Source organism: Alosa pseudoharengus, unplaced genomic scaffold (assembly GCF_046254945.1).
Source record: "Alosa pseudoharengus isolate Yale_2024_CS ecotype anadromous, Long Island Sound unplaced genomic scaffold, YU_APseudo_1.1 YU_APseudo_1.1_scf_23, whole genome shotgun sequence".
NCBI lineage: Eukaryota > Metazoa > Chordata > Actinopteri > Clupeiformes > Clupeidae > Alosa > Alosa pseudoharengus.
Window position 1 is genome coordinate 14,231,029 of NW_027468685.1, and position 19,349 is coordinate 14,250,377.

The 19,349-nt window shown below is 40.4% G+C and overlaps 1 protein-coding gene across 1 annotated transcript; it reads right to left on the reverse strand.

Moving 5' to 3' along the window:
• Positions 1-486: 486 nt before the first annotated feature.
• Positions 487-18,367, reverse strand: zc3h12ab (zinc finger CCCH-type containing 12Ab). The gene is made up of 6 exons (XM_076301685.1): positions 17,957-18,367; positions 10,494-11,031; positions 7,470-7,609; positions 4,938-5,172; positions 2,634-2,734; positions 487-2,500 (listed from the first exon to the last, which is right to left on the reverse strand). Exons 1-6 carry the CDS (start codon positions 18,021-18,023, stop codon positions 1,461-1,463), a joined length of 2,121 nt encoding a protein of 706 aa, XP_076157800.1. The 5' UTR covers positions 18,024-18,367; the 3' UTR covers positions 487-1,460.
• Between the last annotated feature and the right edge of the window lie 982 nt (positions 18,368-19,349).

The following is a 19,349-nucleotide window of genomic DNA, read 5'->3' on the forward strand; positions in this document are numbered from 1 at the left end:
TCTTGGTTCTGAATGTAAGCTAACAACTTAAGTAGGCCTAGCCTTGTGCCCTCTTCCTCTGTCATGCTTTCGATTTTGAGTTTTGACAATGAGCAGCATGAACAAATTGAACCCACGTAAACGACAATATAGGCTATAGGCCTGCTATCCGTCAGTTATGCTTAAACCCCGTTTTTTAATGCTGCCTAACAGAACATCCAGCTGAACTATAGTTATGAAGACTACTTTAATCGTTTCCATATTTAATTTTACGCACATATTTCATTTGCGGGAGTGCAGTGAATCATCGGTTTGTCCCGTACCCGCGAACGCACCTCTCTCATCAGGCCCGCTCCCGCAAAGAGCTTTCAAAAGTTGTCCCGCGCCGCACTCTTTTGCGTCGGGACCCGCGGGTCTACTGCGGGAGTGCAGATCTCTAACGTGTGGACCTCCCTTATGTTCTCATGTTTCGAGCCAAGCATTTGTAACAACACCAACAGATAGTCAAATAGTTGAATAGTCTATTTATTTAGTTTGTTTAACAATATCAAAGGGCACTGTTACAATAGTATCAAAGTAATACAACATAGAGTCTGTGCAGACAAAGTCAATAATAACAGTAGCCAACAGTGATATTTAAATTTCCAGACATTACAACTGTGTAGTTTATTAAGTTAAAAGATAAAAATAGGACAAAAAAAGGACAAATACTTGTCTACCTGTTCATGTTCATGACTGTTGACTCAACAAATAAACGTTTTCTGGTACAAAGCGAACATATACCAGTTTTGTTTTCAAATTTCTTACGCAATAAGGCCCACAGTCAAATAAGACTTGGTACCATAAAGGAGAGGAAAGGTTCCTACAAAAAACAAAAGCATTGACGAAAACAAGTTTAACCCAACCCCCTTAAGTTTAATGACACAATTTGTGTCAACAGGTCGTTGCTTTATCTGCATGTGCTTTTCAGAAGCAATGGTTCTGCTATTAGACCAGTCAGTAAATGACGGATACATCTTGTGGAGACAAGTCTAAAGTCTTCTGCATGTGGAAACAAGAAATAGTTAATCACCATGCTGGAATATTTCTTGAGACCTCTTCATGATTAAAAAGAGAATAATTTATGTCTCACGAAAGCTCTTTGAATGTAGCAACGGATTAGAATAAATATGACAATCTGAAACCATTACCATTCCAAATTGAGTTGAAGATTACTCCAAAATTAGTTTCCTATGAAAATATACCTTTAAAAGTGGCAAAGTGTTGCATAATGTTGTCTGACTTCACTTATCCTCCCTTCCATCATTTGCACAGGCACAACTAAACCTGTTAACTGAAGACAAATCCTCCAAAAGTAATTTCTGACCCTGGCCTGACCACAGTTAGGGCATCGTTGCCACATGTCCGCCTTCCTTGCACGTGAAAAACTACTTCCAGAGAAAGTCACTCTTGACCATAAGGATGGCAACGTCATCCCCTACTCACAAGATCCCTTCCTGGGATTGTAGAGTCAGGATCTCTGCTGCCAATCTCTGGGGGTCAAGCAGTTGAGGGAACATGTCCATAGCTCGGTCCACTAAATGACCATTAAAGATGGCCATCAGCTTCTTACGCACTTCCTCTCGGGTTCCCGATCTGGGGGGGCTAGAGCGTATCGGGGGGGCTATGGGGTTCCCCCAGGGATGGTGCTGAATTGGATCCCTGTGAACGGATTGGGTGTACCCCTGGGGGTACGGGGCAGACCACTGGCCATGATGGTGCACAAAAGAGTGCCCGGGCTGCTGAGAACCATAAGTAGCCATGTTGTGTTGTGGCAGGCTGGCAGTGTGCTGCTGGTTAGTATACGGAGGGTAGCAAGGCTGTGGGAAATAGGACATGTCCAAGCCGTGAGAGCCAACCGAGCCTGGAACGTGGTTGGGGTACCGCAGGTTAGCCTGGGGCTGGGTGGGGGCAGGGGGCATGGGGGGAGGTAGGTGGCGGAAACAGGGGCAGGACTGACTGCTGTTGCAGGGGGGAGGGGGGTAGTACTGCCCCCTGTTCTGAAGGGACCTGGGCTTCATGGGATCTCCAGGGTTGTGGCGCTCAGGGTGGCCCTCGTAGGAGCCCAGACCCGAGTCCAGACACTCATGGGAACCGCTGGCGAAAGAGTCCATACCGGCTGATGAAAGACTATAGTTGGGGTGAATGTGGCTGTGGCGGTCTTTTTTCTGACACTGTTTTCTGCTTTTTTCTGTTTTCTGCTGAGGTCCCACCAACACCAGCATGTTCTCGCTGGCCTGGGCTCTCCACTGAGGGGCTGGTGCCCCTGGCGGGTCCAGGTGCAGTTTATTCTCCAGGATCTCCTCCAAAGGCGAGCTGTGGCCGGCTCTGACACTTGCTGGAGAGGAGTGTTTGTGAGGAGTTGCCGACGAGGCGGGCTGCTTGGCCTTCTCACGTAGCTCGTCTGCCAGGGCGCGGTTAGACTGCTTTGGCCTATCCGGGTGACTGAACTTACATTTGATTCCATATGTACATTTCTTACCTAAAGTGTGAATGAAAGAAAGAGGCAAGAAGTTGTCAGACTTTTTTTGTGGGGAGAAAAAAAGGTGGCTAAATAAGGCATAACAAGGCAATGGTAGAAGCCCTAACATTTCAAATGGAAGACGTGCCCTCACCATAAGGACATGGATGTCGCTTGATAACTCGTGGGGTTTTCCGTAGGAAGTTCTCTAGTGTTGGACCACGCCGTCCCAAAGGGTCATCCGGAACCATGAACCTGTAAGGACAATAACACAAGGTAAGTATTTCGATTAATACAGAAATAACTCAGTAAAATATTTAGCTGACAATGGTAATAACACAGGTCTATTTGTTTGGAAAAAATCAAAGAGATGGTTTACATCAGGGGTCACCAAATGGCGGACCGCGGTCCGAGTCCGGACCCTGACGTGATCCTATCCGGACCCGGACCATAATAGCCTAATTTAGATTTTCACGTAAGATTTCAAAGCTGCGCTTAATGTTTCGTTGGTTAGGATAACAGCATTTACTTCAGGAGCTTCAGGAACCATCATTTTGCTTGATGCTACTCAGCCAGTGAAATCTGTGAATTCTGATAAAGTCGAGTCAGTGAGTAGGCTAAAGTAGCCTATTATGGGAAAGAGACTCACTGATAGCCTGAAACGAGCGAGGAGACGGGACAGGAAACAATCAGATAGATATCTAAGTTAACGATAAGTAAGTTATTTTCAAATCATCGATTGCTCAAAGAGGAGAAAGCTAGACAGCGAGAACAGAGCTATATATAACGATACTGGGACAAAAACACGCAAAACTGTCACGTCCGTAACACCAACTAAATATGGATGTGACAGTTTTGCGTGGAATTGCCCTGGACAGGCGATTTTTAAAACAAATTTGAACCAATTTGAAGCACCTCCACCAGACAAAGCATATATTTTGAGCAAGCATAGAGTAGGCTAGGCCCAGTCAACAGCCAACTGTCAACAGCTGTCAGTTGTAGTCATGGACGAGTAGCCTACGAGAAGCTGGCAAATTTTTAAAATTAAAACAAGAAACCAATTAAGTGGACATCGGAGGAGCCTTCCTGAGATGGCGACATCTTCGTCAAACGAAGAATATCAAGTCTGACGCAGAGCTGGCCATATTTCTCCACGACATAGCCTAGGTTAAACATCTGCATCACTAACTTCAGCTAAATATGTTATGTTGGTTAGAGAGGTATTTTTTGTTTTCACTGTTTCCGTAATGTGTAGCTGGGTCATGGTTGGAGAAACGTTAAAGCAGCTGCAGGTCAACCAACGTTAGCTAAGTCTTCATTACATCTGGCAACCCAGAAGAGGCTTGCGTCTAGGTAGTCTTGAGAACGTTCACCAGTGTTTTGATTTTGACCTACAGAACGTTCTGTAACAATCCTACAAACCGCTCCTTTAATGGTAGATGGACAATTATGTGGGGACCAACCGGCAGGCCAACCAGCAACCTAAGTGTGATGATGTCATAATGTACTAATAACAGTGTCAGAGTGGTAGAGCTGGACAAAACTAAATCAAAGATCTACCTTTAGAACAGGGGTCTCCAACAGGTAGCTCGCAAGCTACCAGTAGCTCCCCACCTGTTTTAGAACAACCATCTCTGGCAAACATAAAAAAAAGTTGAAGCCACAGCAGGAGGAATGTGTAAATGTTTTAGTCATAGTAAAGACATTATATCCTTACTATCAAGGGGAATTGGAAAAATTCCAATATTATTAGGTTACGTTGGTATAAGTTTCCAAATTAAACTGAGATCTACGCTCATTAACACGCAAGGGCTGGAAACAGGAATGGAACATGGAGCATGAATAGGGTCTGGTTATACCAGGATACAATTTCCCTTTTCCAGTAAAATATAACCAATGCACATACAAAAAGCACAAAAAATTTAGGATTTCATGTAACATGTATAAATAAATCACAAGCATATCCACTTTATTGATTAATTGAAATTATTCATTGACGTTTCTGTACAAACGATGTTTCTTATAAAAATAAATAAATAAATAAAATGTCTGTACATTATCGGTCAAAAGGATAAACACAATAAAACCACAGTACGGAAAGGCTCAGTATCACGTAATTGTGTGAAAAGTTTCTTGTTATAACAATATCTTTTTCAAGTTTTTACAAGATATCATGAGAAGTGATTTGTCCCCACTTAGCCAATAATGACAAACTTCCAGTGAACTTCTGGTGACAAACCTGATTTGCCAACCTGCGTATGACATTGATGCAAATTTGCTGCAACATTGGCTAAAGTTAACCGCATCTGTTTGCCAGAAATTTAATTTGCATGTGAAAATACTGTATGGCCTTGCCGCAAATTTGCGGCAACTGAAATCTTTGTAAGGGAAACCTGAAACCTGAAACCATTGTAAGGGAAAGCATTAATGTGGTTATAACACAACTGAGGTAACTAACCTGTCATTAACGAACGAGTACATGAGGAGTCTGCCCTCGATGAAGAGCTTCCACTCTGGTTTCTCACCCTGCAGGTCACGGTATGTGTCGTTAGAGACGATGATGCCATCAGACTCGTATGCCAGCTTGACAATGAAGCGATCATCGTAGCACACAACTCGTTTGCCAGCTACGCGTCGTGACGGCGTGAACACCAGGATCTTTCTCTTCTCCAGCTCCCGCAAAATATGCTGATCTGCAGAAAGGTGGAAATGGTGTCAATAAAACAGCAAAAACAAATAGACTGATTAAATAAACTGATGAATATGACAGTTCAACATTATATTGTAATTAAATGGTCTTGCTCATATATAATTTATGGCAGGAAAAAGACTGCCGCTTCAGCCTCAATTTGTGTGCACACAGCCCTGCAGTTTATGCTCTTTTTCTCAAGAGCAAGCCCCTAAAAGCAATTACAACAGAATGCTACAACAACTGATCAATAGTTCATATACATAAAAATATATAACATTCTGGAAACTCAGGCATATGTATGTTATCCACATACAGTAGAAGTAATTTTTGCATATGCTTTTATGCTTTGAGCTGAATGTGAATTGTGCTTGGCTTTGCTTATATACACCAACTGACCTGCCTGACTGACTGACAACTTGTATAAAATAAATCCTAAAATCTACAAATATGTCAGTGACAGATATATTTTTGTGAGAGTAAGATAGCTTTTGAAAGAAGGTCTCCCAATTAGGACAAACATGTCGGTTTGACAGAATCCTGAGATATCATTCATTGACCTTTAAGGAAACCATGGTCATAAAACATGTTCAGATTGCTGATAGCTTTCTTCATGCTTAAAGCTCTTTGCCGGGTTGGGACTAGCCTATTTTCATTTATCAATGCAAGCAGATAATTTATATAGATGTATTCAGTTTAGCACTTTTTCCCCTGAACAAATTACACTAGAGGTGTCTGTCTGTTCCTTAAAGGTGTCTCTGTGTAACGACTGGGGCAACATAGCTAGTCTTAAAAATGCACTTTTTATTGATTAATAAGTTACTCTATCCCTTAACAATGGTTGTTTCATCACAGCTTCATTATCAGGGAGTGCACCCTTGATAAAGTTAATGGATTATCAGTAAGTGTGAGTACCGGTACTCTTGCAACCCAGATGCAAAATCACTTTATGTCTGGAACAAATTACCAAAGTACCCACAACTCAGATAACACAGCTGTGATGTGAACACTTACAGGATTACAGATGCACTATTCCATGAAATGAACTGGTGTGACAGGAATGAGTGACACTAATGCGATCACAGGTTCCCTTCAAATCTTGCTGTGCAGTGTTGCCGTTGCTACCATGCCGGATTATAACACTACCAAGTACATTGGCTCAAAAGAGTTTTCTCTTCAAGTCACTTGGATAAAAGTCACAAGTTGATAAAAGGGATGGAATCGATTCCCTTGTAAAATACTGTAGAAGGCTTTTCTTTTAGAAAACTTCTCAAGCTACAAAAAATTGTGCATAAACATAACAGTATCCCTTATCCCTTCCGTCTGCAAAATCAATGAACAGAAACGTTTAGTACCTCCTCTCCTAACCTCTGACCATCCTAACACACCTACCGAGCACTTACCATTCACTTCTCTTCTATCTCTATCTCCTTCGACACAAGTATATATACTCTTTTGATCCCGTGAGGGAAATTTGATCTCTGCATTTATCCCAATCCGTGAATTAGTGAAACACTCAGCACAAAGTGAATACACAGTGAGGTGAAGCACACACTAATCCGGACGCAGTGAGCTGCCTGCTACAGCGGTGCACAGGGAGCAGTGAGGGGTTAGGTGCCTTGCTTAAGGGCACTTCATCCGTGGATGTAGGCAAGGGAGAGCAGTGCTCAACCACTACCCCCGCCCACATTTTTCCTACTGGTCAGGCATCGAACCGACAACCCTTCGGCCCAAAGCCCTTACCAGTAGACCACGGCTGCCCCACGACTTTCACTATCCATACAGAAATTTCAGGTTTCTGGCGAACAGTTGACGCAAATATGCAGCGTCATATTTTCACATGCAAATTTGTTTTCTGGCAAACAGTTGCAGTAAACTTTTGGCAATGTTTTTGCAAAATGTGAAAATTTGCAGCAATGTTATATGCAATTAGGTTTGTCACCAGAAGTTCACTGGAAGTTTGTTCTCTAAGTTTGTTCTTGTTCTCTAGTGGACAACATTGCCAAACTTCCGGCAATATTTCTAGTGAACTAATTTGTTTGCCACAAATCACCCACAAGTTTTCTGCAAATCTACTGCAAACATTTAATTGTAAGTGTAGAACTTAAACGTCTGCCCTATCATCCTCTGGTAGTTGTACTTATTGTTGTCATATTAATCAGGTCTCCTCTGCAATGTAACTTGAATGCTATTCTTCATCTGCTGAACACAAAAAATGTAAATATAAACATAAACTCCCTGTTTACAATAAAGTTTTCAAAAGTTAAATTTACAAAAGTGACTTTTGCACAAGAAACTCACCAGTGATGGGTACGTCGGGTCTGGGCTGCTCTCTTCTCCACAAGGGGACAAACACGGTGATATCAGTGTGACCTCTGTCCAGAAAGAAGTCCACAGCCAGCTGGATTCCCAGACAGGAGAACACTTCCTTGTTGCCATGACTGTAAAGAGAGACGAAGACAGAAACAAAAAGTGATGCTTCCCTCTTGAACGTCTGTCATCTTACCACACACAATGTTAATCATCACAATACACTAATAAGGGAATACCTACACACTTGGTAAAAAATAATTCCTCTCTCCAGTTGCAGCTGCTACTGCTTTTGCTGTAGCATTTGAGATCATTGGAAAAAAATATTGACATAAAAAGCCCAGTTACAGTGTGCACACATAAAAAGATTTTATCAAGTTGTATCAAGTATCATGACCTTCAAACAACTGCCAAATAACTGTCCATCAATATCCCTGGAAAGAATACTCTGATTTGCATGTTCTAAAATTTGCATACTGAGTCAAGAAGGCACACCTTCCATAAAAGTAGGGCATGATCAGGTTTGTGTCAGACTGCAAAGGTTAGTGTAAGCCAAAGGCGAAAAAAGGAAAAAAACACTTTGAGAAAACCGCCAAACTCCCTCAACACTCTAAGAATATGTCACTATATGAATCTCTTTAGCAAAAGGAGCATCTAAAAACAAGGGTCACCAAAAACCCCGGAAACAATCATAATGTGTAGACGCAGGCGGTGAGGGGATGCAGGGGATTTATCCCTTGGAAATTTGACAGCAATCATCCCCCTCAGTTTTAATTAGTTAAAAAATAGCCTCTATTTTAAATGAAACTTCCAATTAATCGCATCGCATGTAAAGAGATGACAATTTTTGCTCTGCCAGATAACATTTGGTCCCTCTCTGAAAAGAGTAAAAGTTACTCTTTAGATAAAGGTGTTTTTCCAGAGTCAAGTTGGGGTTATATTTCCCAGAATGCCACTGTCCATAGTATTCTTCACATTATCACATTTTAATCTTGACTGAAATTTAATCTTTGAAAAAATATGTAATTGAAATTTAAGGCTATGCATACTATACCTGTCATGCTATTGTGTTATTTATGTTGATGCCACACACCATCAAGCAGATTACTATCCACAACACACTTGGTTAAGATTGAAATCTCAGTTGTTGCAGTCTCAGATGTAATTGACCATATGTCATGATGGACAGTGCTGATATGTTGCTTTTAAGGCTCATGTTTCATAATTACTACCATTCTAAAATCCTGTTCATGTCATTTAAGTTAAAATCTAAACAAAAAAAACTAAAATCAGGTAGGCTATTCATGAGGTTTACAGAGGTTAACATACCACGGAAGAGTAGTAGGGCCACATGAAGAGAAAATATTTTTGAAAATTCAGAGAAAAAATCTCAGAATGTTTGAGATTAAAGCCACAAATGTTTTTTTGCAAAATTCTGATTTTAGTCTCAGAAATGATTTCCGACTTTGTTTCTCGAAAATGTCTTACTTTTATTTCTACAATTTTTGACTTTAATCTAGAAATAATTTTTTCTCTGAATTTTCAAAATATTTTGTCTTCATGTGGCCCTAATGGGGTGGGACCAAATGTTTTCTGGCAGAGTACAATTTTACTCAGGCAAATTTCCTGTTTTAACACATTGAATCATTCATTTATACTTCTCCTGATTCAATTATTCCACTCACGTTCATTTTAAGAAACAATCAATGAGATTATCTTAATAGTCAGGAAAGTTTAAAATGGGATGGTGGTCCGAAGTCTGAACATCTGATATTGCTATCTGGGCTTTTGCCCCTTCCAACACATACACTCAGTGGCGTAACAAGTCCATGGCGGGCCCAGGTACGAAAGCGCTACGCGGGCCCCATACTGGTATAAATCGGCCCAGGATGAATTAGCTCTGATACATGCAATACACATTAAGGGTGACTTCAATTGTTTATGCAAAGGGCCTGAGGCACCGAAGTAGTTTAGTAGTTACAGATTACAATTTCAAATAAAAAACACACGACTACATAGGACCTATTACATGTGAAAACATTAAAAATTATTTTATTAACAGCCTGCAGGCCAGGGTAATCTAATATTAGGCTACTGCATTAACATCAACTCGCATGGAATTATGGGAACACTCAATGCGCTCAATGCGCCTCTTCAACCCTCTGCTGAAGCGTAGATTGCTTGCTTATAACCTCGCACTGCGCAGAAACAAAACCTAATGTAGCCTAACTTATTTAACCGTGCAGAAACCAAATAAAATAATTAATATGCATACAATCCCCAATATGCGCGAATTAGGCCATTAGAAGAAGGCCATCTTTCGTTGTGCAAAATCGTCAACGATGTTCCCAATATTTAATGCTGGCTCTCGTATTTTCAATGGACAGGATAGCTAACCCACTGAGCCTCTCCTGCCCCATGCTGCTCCTTAATAAGTTTGAGTTTGGAAAAAGATCGCTCAGCTGTTGCCACAGTTACAGGCAATGTCAGAAACAACATGAGAGCAGTACACACTTCCCCGAATGTGGATGTTACACTGTCATAATCTACCACCAGCATTTTTGCAAGTTGAAAAATAGATGACTTCTGTGAAATGTCCCTGCTATAATGGTCTGACAAACGTCTTGCCTTTTCAAGCAGTTCATCATCACCTGCAAGTTGAAGGGTCAGGACGTAAAGACTCAAACACATGACAAGTTTCCCGCATACTTGCAAATCTTTGGGAGAGCTGACTGATTATGATGTCCAGAGTTGCATTAAAAAGTATCTCTCTGCATCGGTTAAGCGCTCATCTTCCGATAGTTCGTCAAAGTGACGCTTCACTCTCCGTGCTCTAACATTCTCAAAAAAAAGAAGGCAGGGCGGGGGTAGCGACGGGCCCCGGGAGGTCACGGGCCCTGGTGCGACTGCACTTGCTGCACCTACTATAGTTACGCCACTGCATACACTCTTAGCCTACACATACACACACACACACACACTTTGAAAATGTCTCGCGCATATATGTGTACCCACCTCATGGCAACATTACTCCCATCGATTATGATCGGTTTCAAAGCATCACCATCCATCCACTCATCCTGCTGCGTGGAAGCGCATGCAACTGTTACACGGGGTAAACTGCCAGGCGGTTTGTGTGAAGGAACGCGAGGAACCAAGCCAGAACAATTTCTCTCCTCCTGCTCTACGCCCGCCAGCACGAGCTCCCCCAGGACAGTGTTAGTGTCCGAGTTGAGTCCCAGTTTCAGGCGCGCCGCGCGCACCTGCGATGCGGAAAAACCCAGTTTGCGGAACAAGTCCAGCTGCATCTGAGACTCCTCATGGTCCGAGGTTATCTCTGGTTCAAGGCTAGAACTGGTGCTGTCGGATTTCATTCCTTCAGAGGCAGGACAGGGGTCCATCAGTGGAAGCGGGGTCGCCAGCATCCATGTATCTGAATCACTGTTTTCTGAAGTTTCGTTGACCGTACGGTGGTTGCTGGACCACAGGAAAGCTTCAGCAGTTGTATTACTTTGGTATGGGGCCAGCATGAGTGAGTCACTTTTGGAAGCTCCTTTGGAAACATAATTTTCACTTTAGACACAACAAATTACCTCACCGCTTAGGCTATGAATAACACTTCAACAAATATATAGGCACTGACATCTTACCAACCGTATGTCCAACCTCTTACGTGTATGTGTCACTTAATATTCATTTTTATACAAACCAAGACGGCGGATTCCTAAAGAAACGCAAGCACCCACTCCATACGTTTATCTAAATTAGCTATGTACCAAAAATTACATTTTATCGTGACTCGAAGAGCTGTAAACAGTGTTGTAAGGCTGCGTGTACAAATCCGCTTGGAGCTCCAGTGGAAGTGTAAATTGCTGACGAGAATTCTCGGTCTAACCGTTTATGCCTGTCTGAGAAAGGTTGGGATTAAGCACCCACCAGATATTTCAGGCAGTAAAAGCCCCGGTAAGAACCAAACTAGATTTTGTTCAAATCGACACACCTATGGCTACTGAAAAATGTAAGGTTAATTTAGCAAATGTTATTTTTAAGTATTAAAAAACATTGTTGTTTTACAATTTTCGAACGAAATGGTTGGTAATTAGCATGTTCACGATATAGGATATAGAGGGAGAGCAGATAGCTAACAAACGTTCAGAAAAAGTCCTGTTGGCAAATTTGAGGAAAAGTCGGTAAAGGGGCAATTTCACACAATTTGAGGGTGCTGAATTCAAATATTTTGTTTACCAAGCTCAATTTTGAGTTTTAAGCTTGCTAATTAGCATAATTAGCATAATTCACATACTTTTTGGTTTTGCCATCAGATATCATAGGAATTGCAAAACATAAGGCATTAATATACTCTTTATGTATCAGATATGTTGTAGGACAGGGCAGGAATTACCCCAATGACCCTCAAGAAGCAAATGAAAATAAGCTACAACTAAAATATAAATTGAAATAATAGCTAAAATTCAGTATGACGTTTAGAAACAAAATAGATCCCCTGAATAAATTGATAAAAAAGTAGGTGACTGCTCATTTTTCTGTAGAAAGTACTTTGTCACTAACTATTATGAACAGTTGTCAGTCTCTACAGAGGTATTTTATTTTACTGTAAAGGCGACTGTGCTTGCCTAGTTAAAACATCTCACTGGTGCTCTTTCCTATCATTCAAATTCCAGCCATGCAGAAAAATGGAAGAGTGTGCATGTTGGAGGAGAGCTGAAGAGTGTTATGGAGATTGCATTATTTGCAAAAAATGTATGGTTATGGTTATGGTTATGGGATTTTGCAGACGCCTTTGTCCAAAGCGACACACAAATACAAAAACAACATAATATTTAAAATATAACAGGGAACAGATTAGAATGTTGGTCAAACTATAATAAGGAGGATAGCAATAATAAACAACAATGTCAATTCAATCAATAGCCTAATAAAATGAGCAATGAAAATGAGGGAAAAAGCAATAATAAACAATAATGTCCATTCAATCAATAATATAAAAAACAATGACATGGTGAGACTATATTAAGGAGAATATCAATAATAAACAATACTGTCACATTAATCAACAGCCTAATGGAAATAAAACAATATTATACAAACCATCATGCATAAGAAGCACTTAAAGATCTAAGTGTATGTTGAACAGGGATGTCTTTAGACCCCTCTTAAACAACCCAAAACTACCACAGGAACGGAGAACACTGGGCTACTCATTCCACCAACATGGAACCACTGAGGAAAAGAGTCTTGAATTAGACCTAGTGTTTATGACTGGTCGACATAACAAACGCTCATCAGAAGACTGCAGTGGGCGGTTGGGGATGTATGCCTTGATTATTGAACTAAAATAACTAGGAGCAGATCCAGTCAGTGTCCTATAGGCCAAAGTGAGAGATTTAAATTGAATTCTGGCTACTATAGGGAGCCAATGGAGAGTAACTAGGAGAGGAGTTATATGCGTTATCTTTGGCTGATTGAAGACCAGGCGTGCTCCAGCATTCTGAATCAGCTGTAATGATCTTATTACACAAGCGGGTAAGCCAACTAATAGTGAATTACAATAGTCCAGCTTGGAGATGACCATGGTTTAAACAAGAAGTTGTGTGGAATCTTGTGTTAGATAAGGTCTGATCTTCCTAATGTTGTAAAGCATACACTGACATGATTTTGCAATAGAAGCTACATGCCCAGAGGTCATCAATTACAACGCCCAAGTTCTAGTTGGGGTTAGTGAAGTTGGGTCAAGCTGGATGTTAATCTGTTGGGGAATAGCTGTTTTAGCTGGAAACACCAAAACAATTTACACAAGATATCTTTATAGTGCAACAAAAAGAAACATTCTCCAGTGCATCATTACTGCATATGATGCTGAAAGGGAAGTGGACCTAGGACAAATCCTTAGCTATTAACTGATTAATGTACTGTAGCTATTGCAGATAGCGATGGTTATTTGTGAAGTGGAAATAAGTCTATCCTCACTCAAGTGCTGTCTAGCAATGTGGAATGTCCAGTAGTGATCACTGCAAAAACTGCTCATTCAACACTGGTAATAGATGCTCAAGATCTATGTCTTTAGGACACCCATCTGACTGCAGCACATTTAGGAAGTATGCAGGAAAGTTTGTAAGAAACTTATGTATTGTTATTTGGTATTTGTTATGTGGTACCAAATTATGTAAACTATCAAAGAAATAGACCTAATGTAGGAATGCACACAGATATTGCAACAGATAATGGTGTAGGCCTATCTGATTAAGACCTGAGTGGTTGAAACATACTTATTAAATTACACTGGGAGCAAAGAAGACTATCTTCACTTTTTTCCCTTTGCAACTGTCAAAGAAATCCCATAAACACAGGAAGGCCTAGGGTAGCCTACATCAGATGGCCTAAAGATTGGCTCTTCTGCATAGCATTAAGTGACTTGCATGCAGTAATTTGAACACTGACCTTGATCTAGCCTACTTTGGCTATTTAAAGGTAATTCATTGCCAAAACACCACACAATATAAATGAGCTATAACAAACAATAAAGGACTTAATCACACACAAACTATTATTTTACTGACTACAAAAATAATAATTATGTAGGAAGTTTAGAAGTTTAAAACCCAGAATTGACCAAAAGTGCACCAAATTCAACACATATGACTCAATACACTTGGAGGAGGCCTGCGTCCTTTCTTTTCCAGATATTTTAGGATTTGGATATCGTTTCAGTATCGACTATCAAGATATTTATGGCAGGTATTGTATCGAAGTCATAATTTTGGTATCGTGACAACACTATGCCAGAGCCACTCTGTTTTCTAGATGTCGAGGATCGGAGGCTCTACCACCAATAAGTGATGCTGCTCAATGGCAAATTAGAAGAGCTCATTATCAAGCTCTAGTATGGAGGCAAGCACACATACCAAAATCCAGTGTTACTAGAAGTAAAATCTTTTTTACTTGTCGGTTGTTGCTGACGGTAGATGCAGTTCTGCATTAGGCTTATTCCCGCTATCTAAGTTCATATGTACTGTAGGATATATTATGAGTTGAAGGTTATCTGTGCAACTTGTTATTGTGATTAAATTAATTAAATACCACATGAGTGACTCACTATGTTAGCAATAAAAATATGGTTGTGTTTTGATTAGAATTTCCGAGTTTATTACATGTTAACTGTAATCATGTTCCCATTAAATACATTAATAAACTATAGTATGGTTTCTTTAATGCTCAAACAAGTACACTTTTATTATGGTTTTAGTGATTACTTTTGAAATCAACCCAATTTAGGGAAAAATAGGCAAAGAAAATCGCTATTTTATGTTAAAATGCTGATTATGTGGCTTAGAACTCAGAATTGAGCTTGGTAAACAAAATATTCAGAATCAGCATCCTCAAATTAGGTAAGAAGGGTGGTTTACCAACTTTTCCTCAAATTTGCCGTCAGAAGTTCTCTTCTGTGAAGCTGCTCTCCCTCTAATAGGCTTGGTCCGTGTAACGCTTTGCAGTGCTATGTTCTATTTGCAGAATTCACATGAAAAAAATATATAAATAGGTCTAAAAATCCGTTATCCATTCTTTAGGACGGCACAGTAAATGGGTTATTGTTGCATATTTTGATTTTCAATTGAGCACAGTTACGGTTTTCTGTTCAGAAGTTAAACATTTAAATGATGCGTCAATTGTCTAATTTTCCTTTTTTGAGCTTTTGGTTGCACTGAACCACGAGCACCGGGGGGAGAACACCATCTAACTGGGCCAGGCTAGATGGTGGAAGAGAGCGCCGCCTGAAGTTGTGCGTTTGACTCATTATAGAGATTAATAACTAAAACTTCGCCGATTTTTGGGAGATGGCACGTTAAACATAATTTTCAGCCTACGTTGAACATATCTACAGTATATTTGAATACCATGGCCATGCCATACCATAGCAAATAATTCCCCAAAGCAGAATGCTTTGCCATCGACGTCAGTCTATAGGCTACTACGGCTCAAGTCCATTGGATCATGTAGGTCTCCAAAGCCTCCCAGAACATGAACATTTACACACGTAGGCCTACTCATAAGTGTCAGGATGCAGCAATGTCTCCCTCTGCATCTGAGGTTCTGATCTCGAGCTGACATTATCAATCGCTTGGCACCTTGATGCAAGCTGAACTGTGTTTGATAGCCCTCCATCTCTACATCCGCTGATAAAATGTGATCACCAACACCGCGCGCCAATATGTATCAGGTCACCCCCCTACGTTTGTGGTTCACCCCAACAAAAACGGTAAAAAAAAAAAGGCAAAAATCCAATATTAACTGAATTTTACTTTTGTTTCCAATCCAGTTTCTGTTTTTTTCTTTATCTTGCGTGACTAATGACACATTTAGAAAATAGCAGCAATTATCTATTTGCTGACCAGTTAAAAAAATTGAAAATTGGATTATTGAACACATTTTTTATTTGGATCAGATGGATGGAGCAAATAGAACAAAGCACTGCAAAGCGTTACACGGACCAAGGCTTCATTTGTCATCTAGACTAGGCTAGGCTGACAACACACTCAGGAATTAACAAGGAATAACATACCAATACCAAATCGTCGATTTGTAATTGTAGCTGTAGCCTAATAGATAGGCTCTTTCTCACCGAAACTTGATGGGACCCCACGCCGGTGTTACCGGTTTCTGAGATTCTGAGTTTAAATGGGTGGGGTCGGGTGGAGTTCAGCGTGAATATTTATTTACGCCTGGAGAGCATTCATGAAGCGTGACTCAAATGGAACTGAAAATGTTGGTAAAGAAGCTAGAAGACTAGGCCTACAGCAATTTTAATACGTTTTTGAATGTTTATATGGGTTATTGTGGAAAAACGTGAGAATTTCGACGACCACTGGTGGTCGAGTAAGTGTACGATTATGCAATTTGGCGTTTGATCTTGTGTAGCCTAGACAGGCTAGCCTACAGCCTATCAAATTGTCATTACTTTCATTTAGCCCTGTTTAAATAAGCTATTTAGCACTTAGAGTCGTAATGTCAGTGGGACATCATGGTAGATGTCTTTAAAGTGTCAGTACATCATTTGTTTTTGTGTGTGTGATGTCCAATGAGTTTCGAGGTTTGGTCATGCATGCTTGCCTACACAAACATGTTTGACAAACTTGTGCATTACAATGCCCAGCTACCTCTGTTGCCAAAACAGATCATTAAGGCATGCTTTATTGGACATTCTGATATCTTGGAGTCTTGTGAAATAATAAAACTTTTTTTATACAATAATGTTGTTATTGTACCATTAGGGAGGCAGGGCATCAATATGGGCCATGCACTTACAGTATTGGTTATGTTCATCCATAAAGGTTATAACTACATTAAGTCAATATGCTTTATTAGGCCTACCTTACAAACACTGTCTAGCTTTACATGGATGATGCCTATTTACAGAAGTCCTTCAGATACACAAGATGAATGGGTTAATGTTATTAATGTAGGGTATGGTCATATAGAATCTGTATATTCAAAAGGTAATGGTTACAAATGCAATTAAGTAGTAGCCTACTTTACAAGAACCTATGTGCTCAATGAGGATGATGGGGGGGGGGGGGGGCTATAATGTAAAGTTCATCAGATTGAGGTGAATGACTATACATATGGGCTGATTATAACAGGTATAATCTGGCCCTTCAAACCCCAAATGAGTCATGTGATGCATAAAGGACCCATGAAGAGTTTTTACCTTAAAATAACGTTTCCAAAATCATTTTTGAAAGCCCATAAACTCTTAATAGAGTTAATGGCATTTTGAGCAGGTCTTATCGCTTTGAAAGTTTACTGTTCAGGTAGGAACAGAGAAACAGACAACAGAATTATGTTGCTTTCTTATTGTAGTGTATCATATTATCAAGATGACAAGTTACTTGTTGCCTGCTGTGATGAAAATATGTTCACCAGCACCAAAACACCTCACTTCACTCGTGTATTTGATGCCAGACAGGCTCATAATAATGCTGTTTATAGGCTATGCATGCCTATGAATTTACATTTTCGACCAAATCTGCTGTTATGTTCTATTTTCTAGAATATTAGGCTAACTTGGCCAGACTCCCTCTTTTATCCGAATAGTCTGTAAAATGTTTTTTTTTTTTGTTTGTTTGCACATGTCCGTCTCATTCATCACATAGCCGACATTTGGCGAATCTATAGCCAACCTTATGAGTCCTTACGAGGGCTTGCCATGATTAAATTTGGTCAAAAGTTCATTGCGCAGTAGGCCTATCCGGTTCATCCACAACTATTACAAAAATAGAATCTAAGTTCGGGACTCTAGTGTCATCTGACTAACAAAAACATAAAAACATACAGTCTAACGTTACGCCTACATGTCGCAGTGGTCTTGGGAAACAGTCAGAAGCAGAAGTCTCAGTTGAAGCCATCGCTAAAACGACGAAACTTTTCGTCAAATCCAAGTAATTGTTCCTGACTCTACTCACCTTTAATGTAACAGTCTTCGTCCTCCCCAGCGAAGTGACTGGTCAGACAAAGTAGTTTCTCGACCATGAAAAATTGTAGTCCTGCTGTATGCGTTTCCTTGTACAGTATAATAAAACCTATGTAATCCCGACAAACTAAGATGACAACACCCAGGTACACGTTGCCACACCTGTATCGGGAAGTAGGTAGGCCTATATCTATACACTCCTACTTCAGGTCCTCAAAAGACTAACGGCAGGTATACACACCTCACCTTGTTTATTAGCCTACTTTTAGAATTAAACAACTATTTCATGTTTTTAGTTCAATCAAAACGAAAGGAGACGAGCCAACGACTGAGGAACAAGATAGCAGTGATGATGCCTTCACATGGACTGAGGTTTTCGAGAGCGAATGAAGCAGTAGTCACTGAAATATGAGGAAGTCAGTCATTTGGGAATCCCCATAATTTCTGCATGTGTAGGTGAGAATTTTCTTTTCCACAGACACAGACATAGGCACACTGATGCCCCCTGGTGTATGTGTCTCTCATGTTGGATTGATACATGCTCTGGCATAGAGGGCCCCTTGTCCACCCTTCTGTCTGTGTGCAGGATTGAGGGGAAAAACCTATAAACCCAGTTTCCATGAAAACTGGTGGAAAGGTGTAACATGGTCGAAGGAGGAACCTCTCAAACCATTGAAGCAGATTCCACATTCCCAACACATTTTTCACATGCAAATTAGGTTTCTGGCAAACAGTTGCGGTTAACTTTTGGTAATGTTGCAGCAATGCAAATTAGGTTTGTCACCAGAAGTTCACTGGAAGTTTACCATTATCGGCTAAGTGATGGCAAATCACTGGCGAACACATTTGCCACTAGTGGCAAACTTCTCATTGTTGCCAGAATTTTGCTGGAAGTTTGCCTGTAGCAGCTAACACTGGCAAACTTCTGTCAATATTTTCTAGTGAACTCATTTGTTTCCCACAAATCACCCACAAGTTTGCTGCAAATCTGCTGCAAACATTTAATTTTTGTAAGGGCAACCAATCAGTTGAGGCTATAGTTAAACTCTGATTAGCCAGTACTGAAAAGGGAAGTCAACTTCCCACCAGTCAAATCATTGCATTTTATCAATGTCAATCTTGTTTTGTGTTGAGTTCATTAGCAGTGAAATTATGCACTGACACTTAAAGACCCACCCCTGCGGTTTATTAAACCCATTAAACTCTCTCTTTCTCTCTCTGTTCCTCTAAAGCAAACTCAAACTCTCAAACTTGTTCTGTCATTCCCCACTTTTTCTCCAGTTTTCAAGCCCCACCTACATCACCCAGCAAAATGGTAACGTTAAAATATTTTTTTCGCATTTCGGTGCATGTTACATTTCCCGTCTTAGTCCCCTGGATCTGAT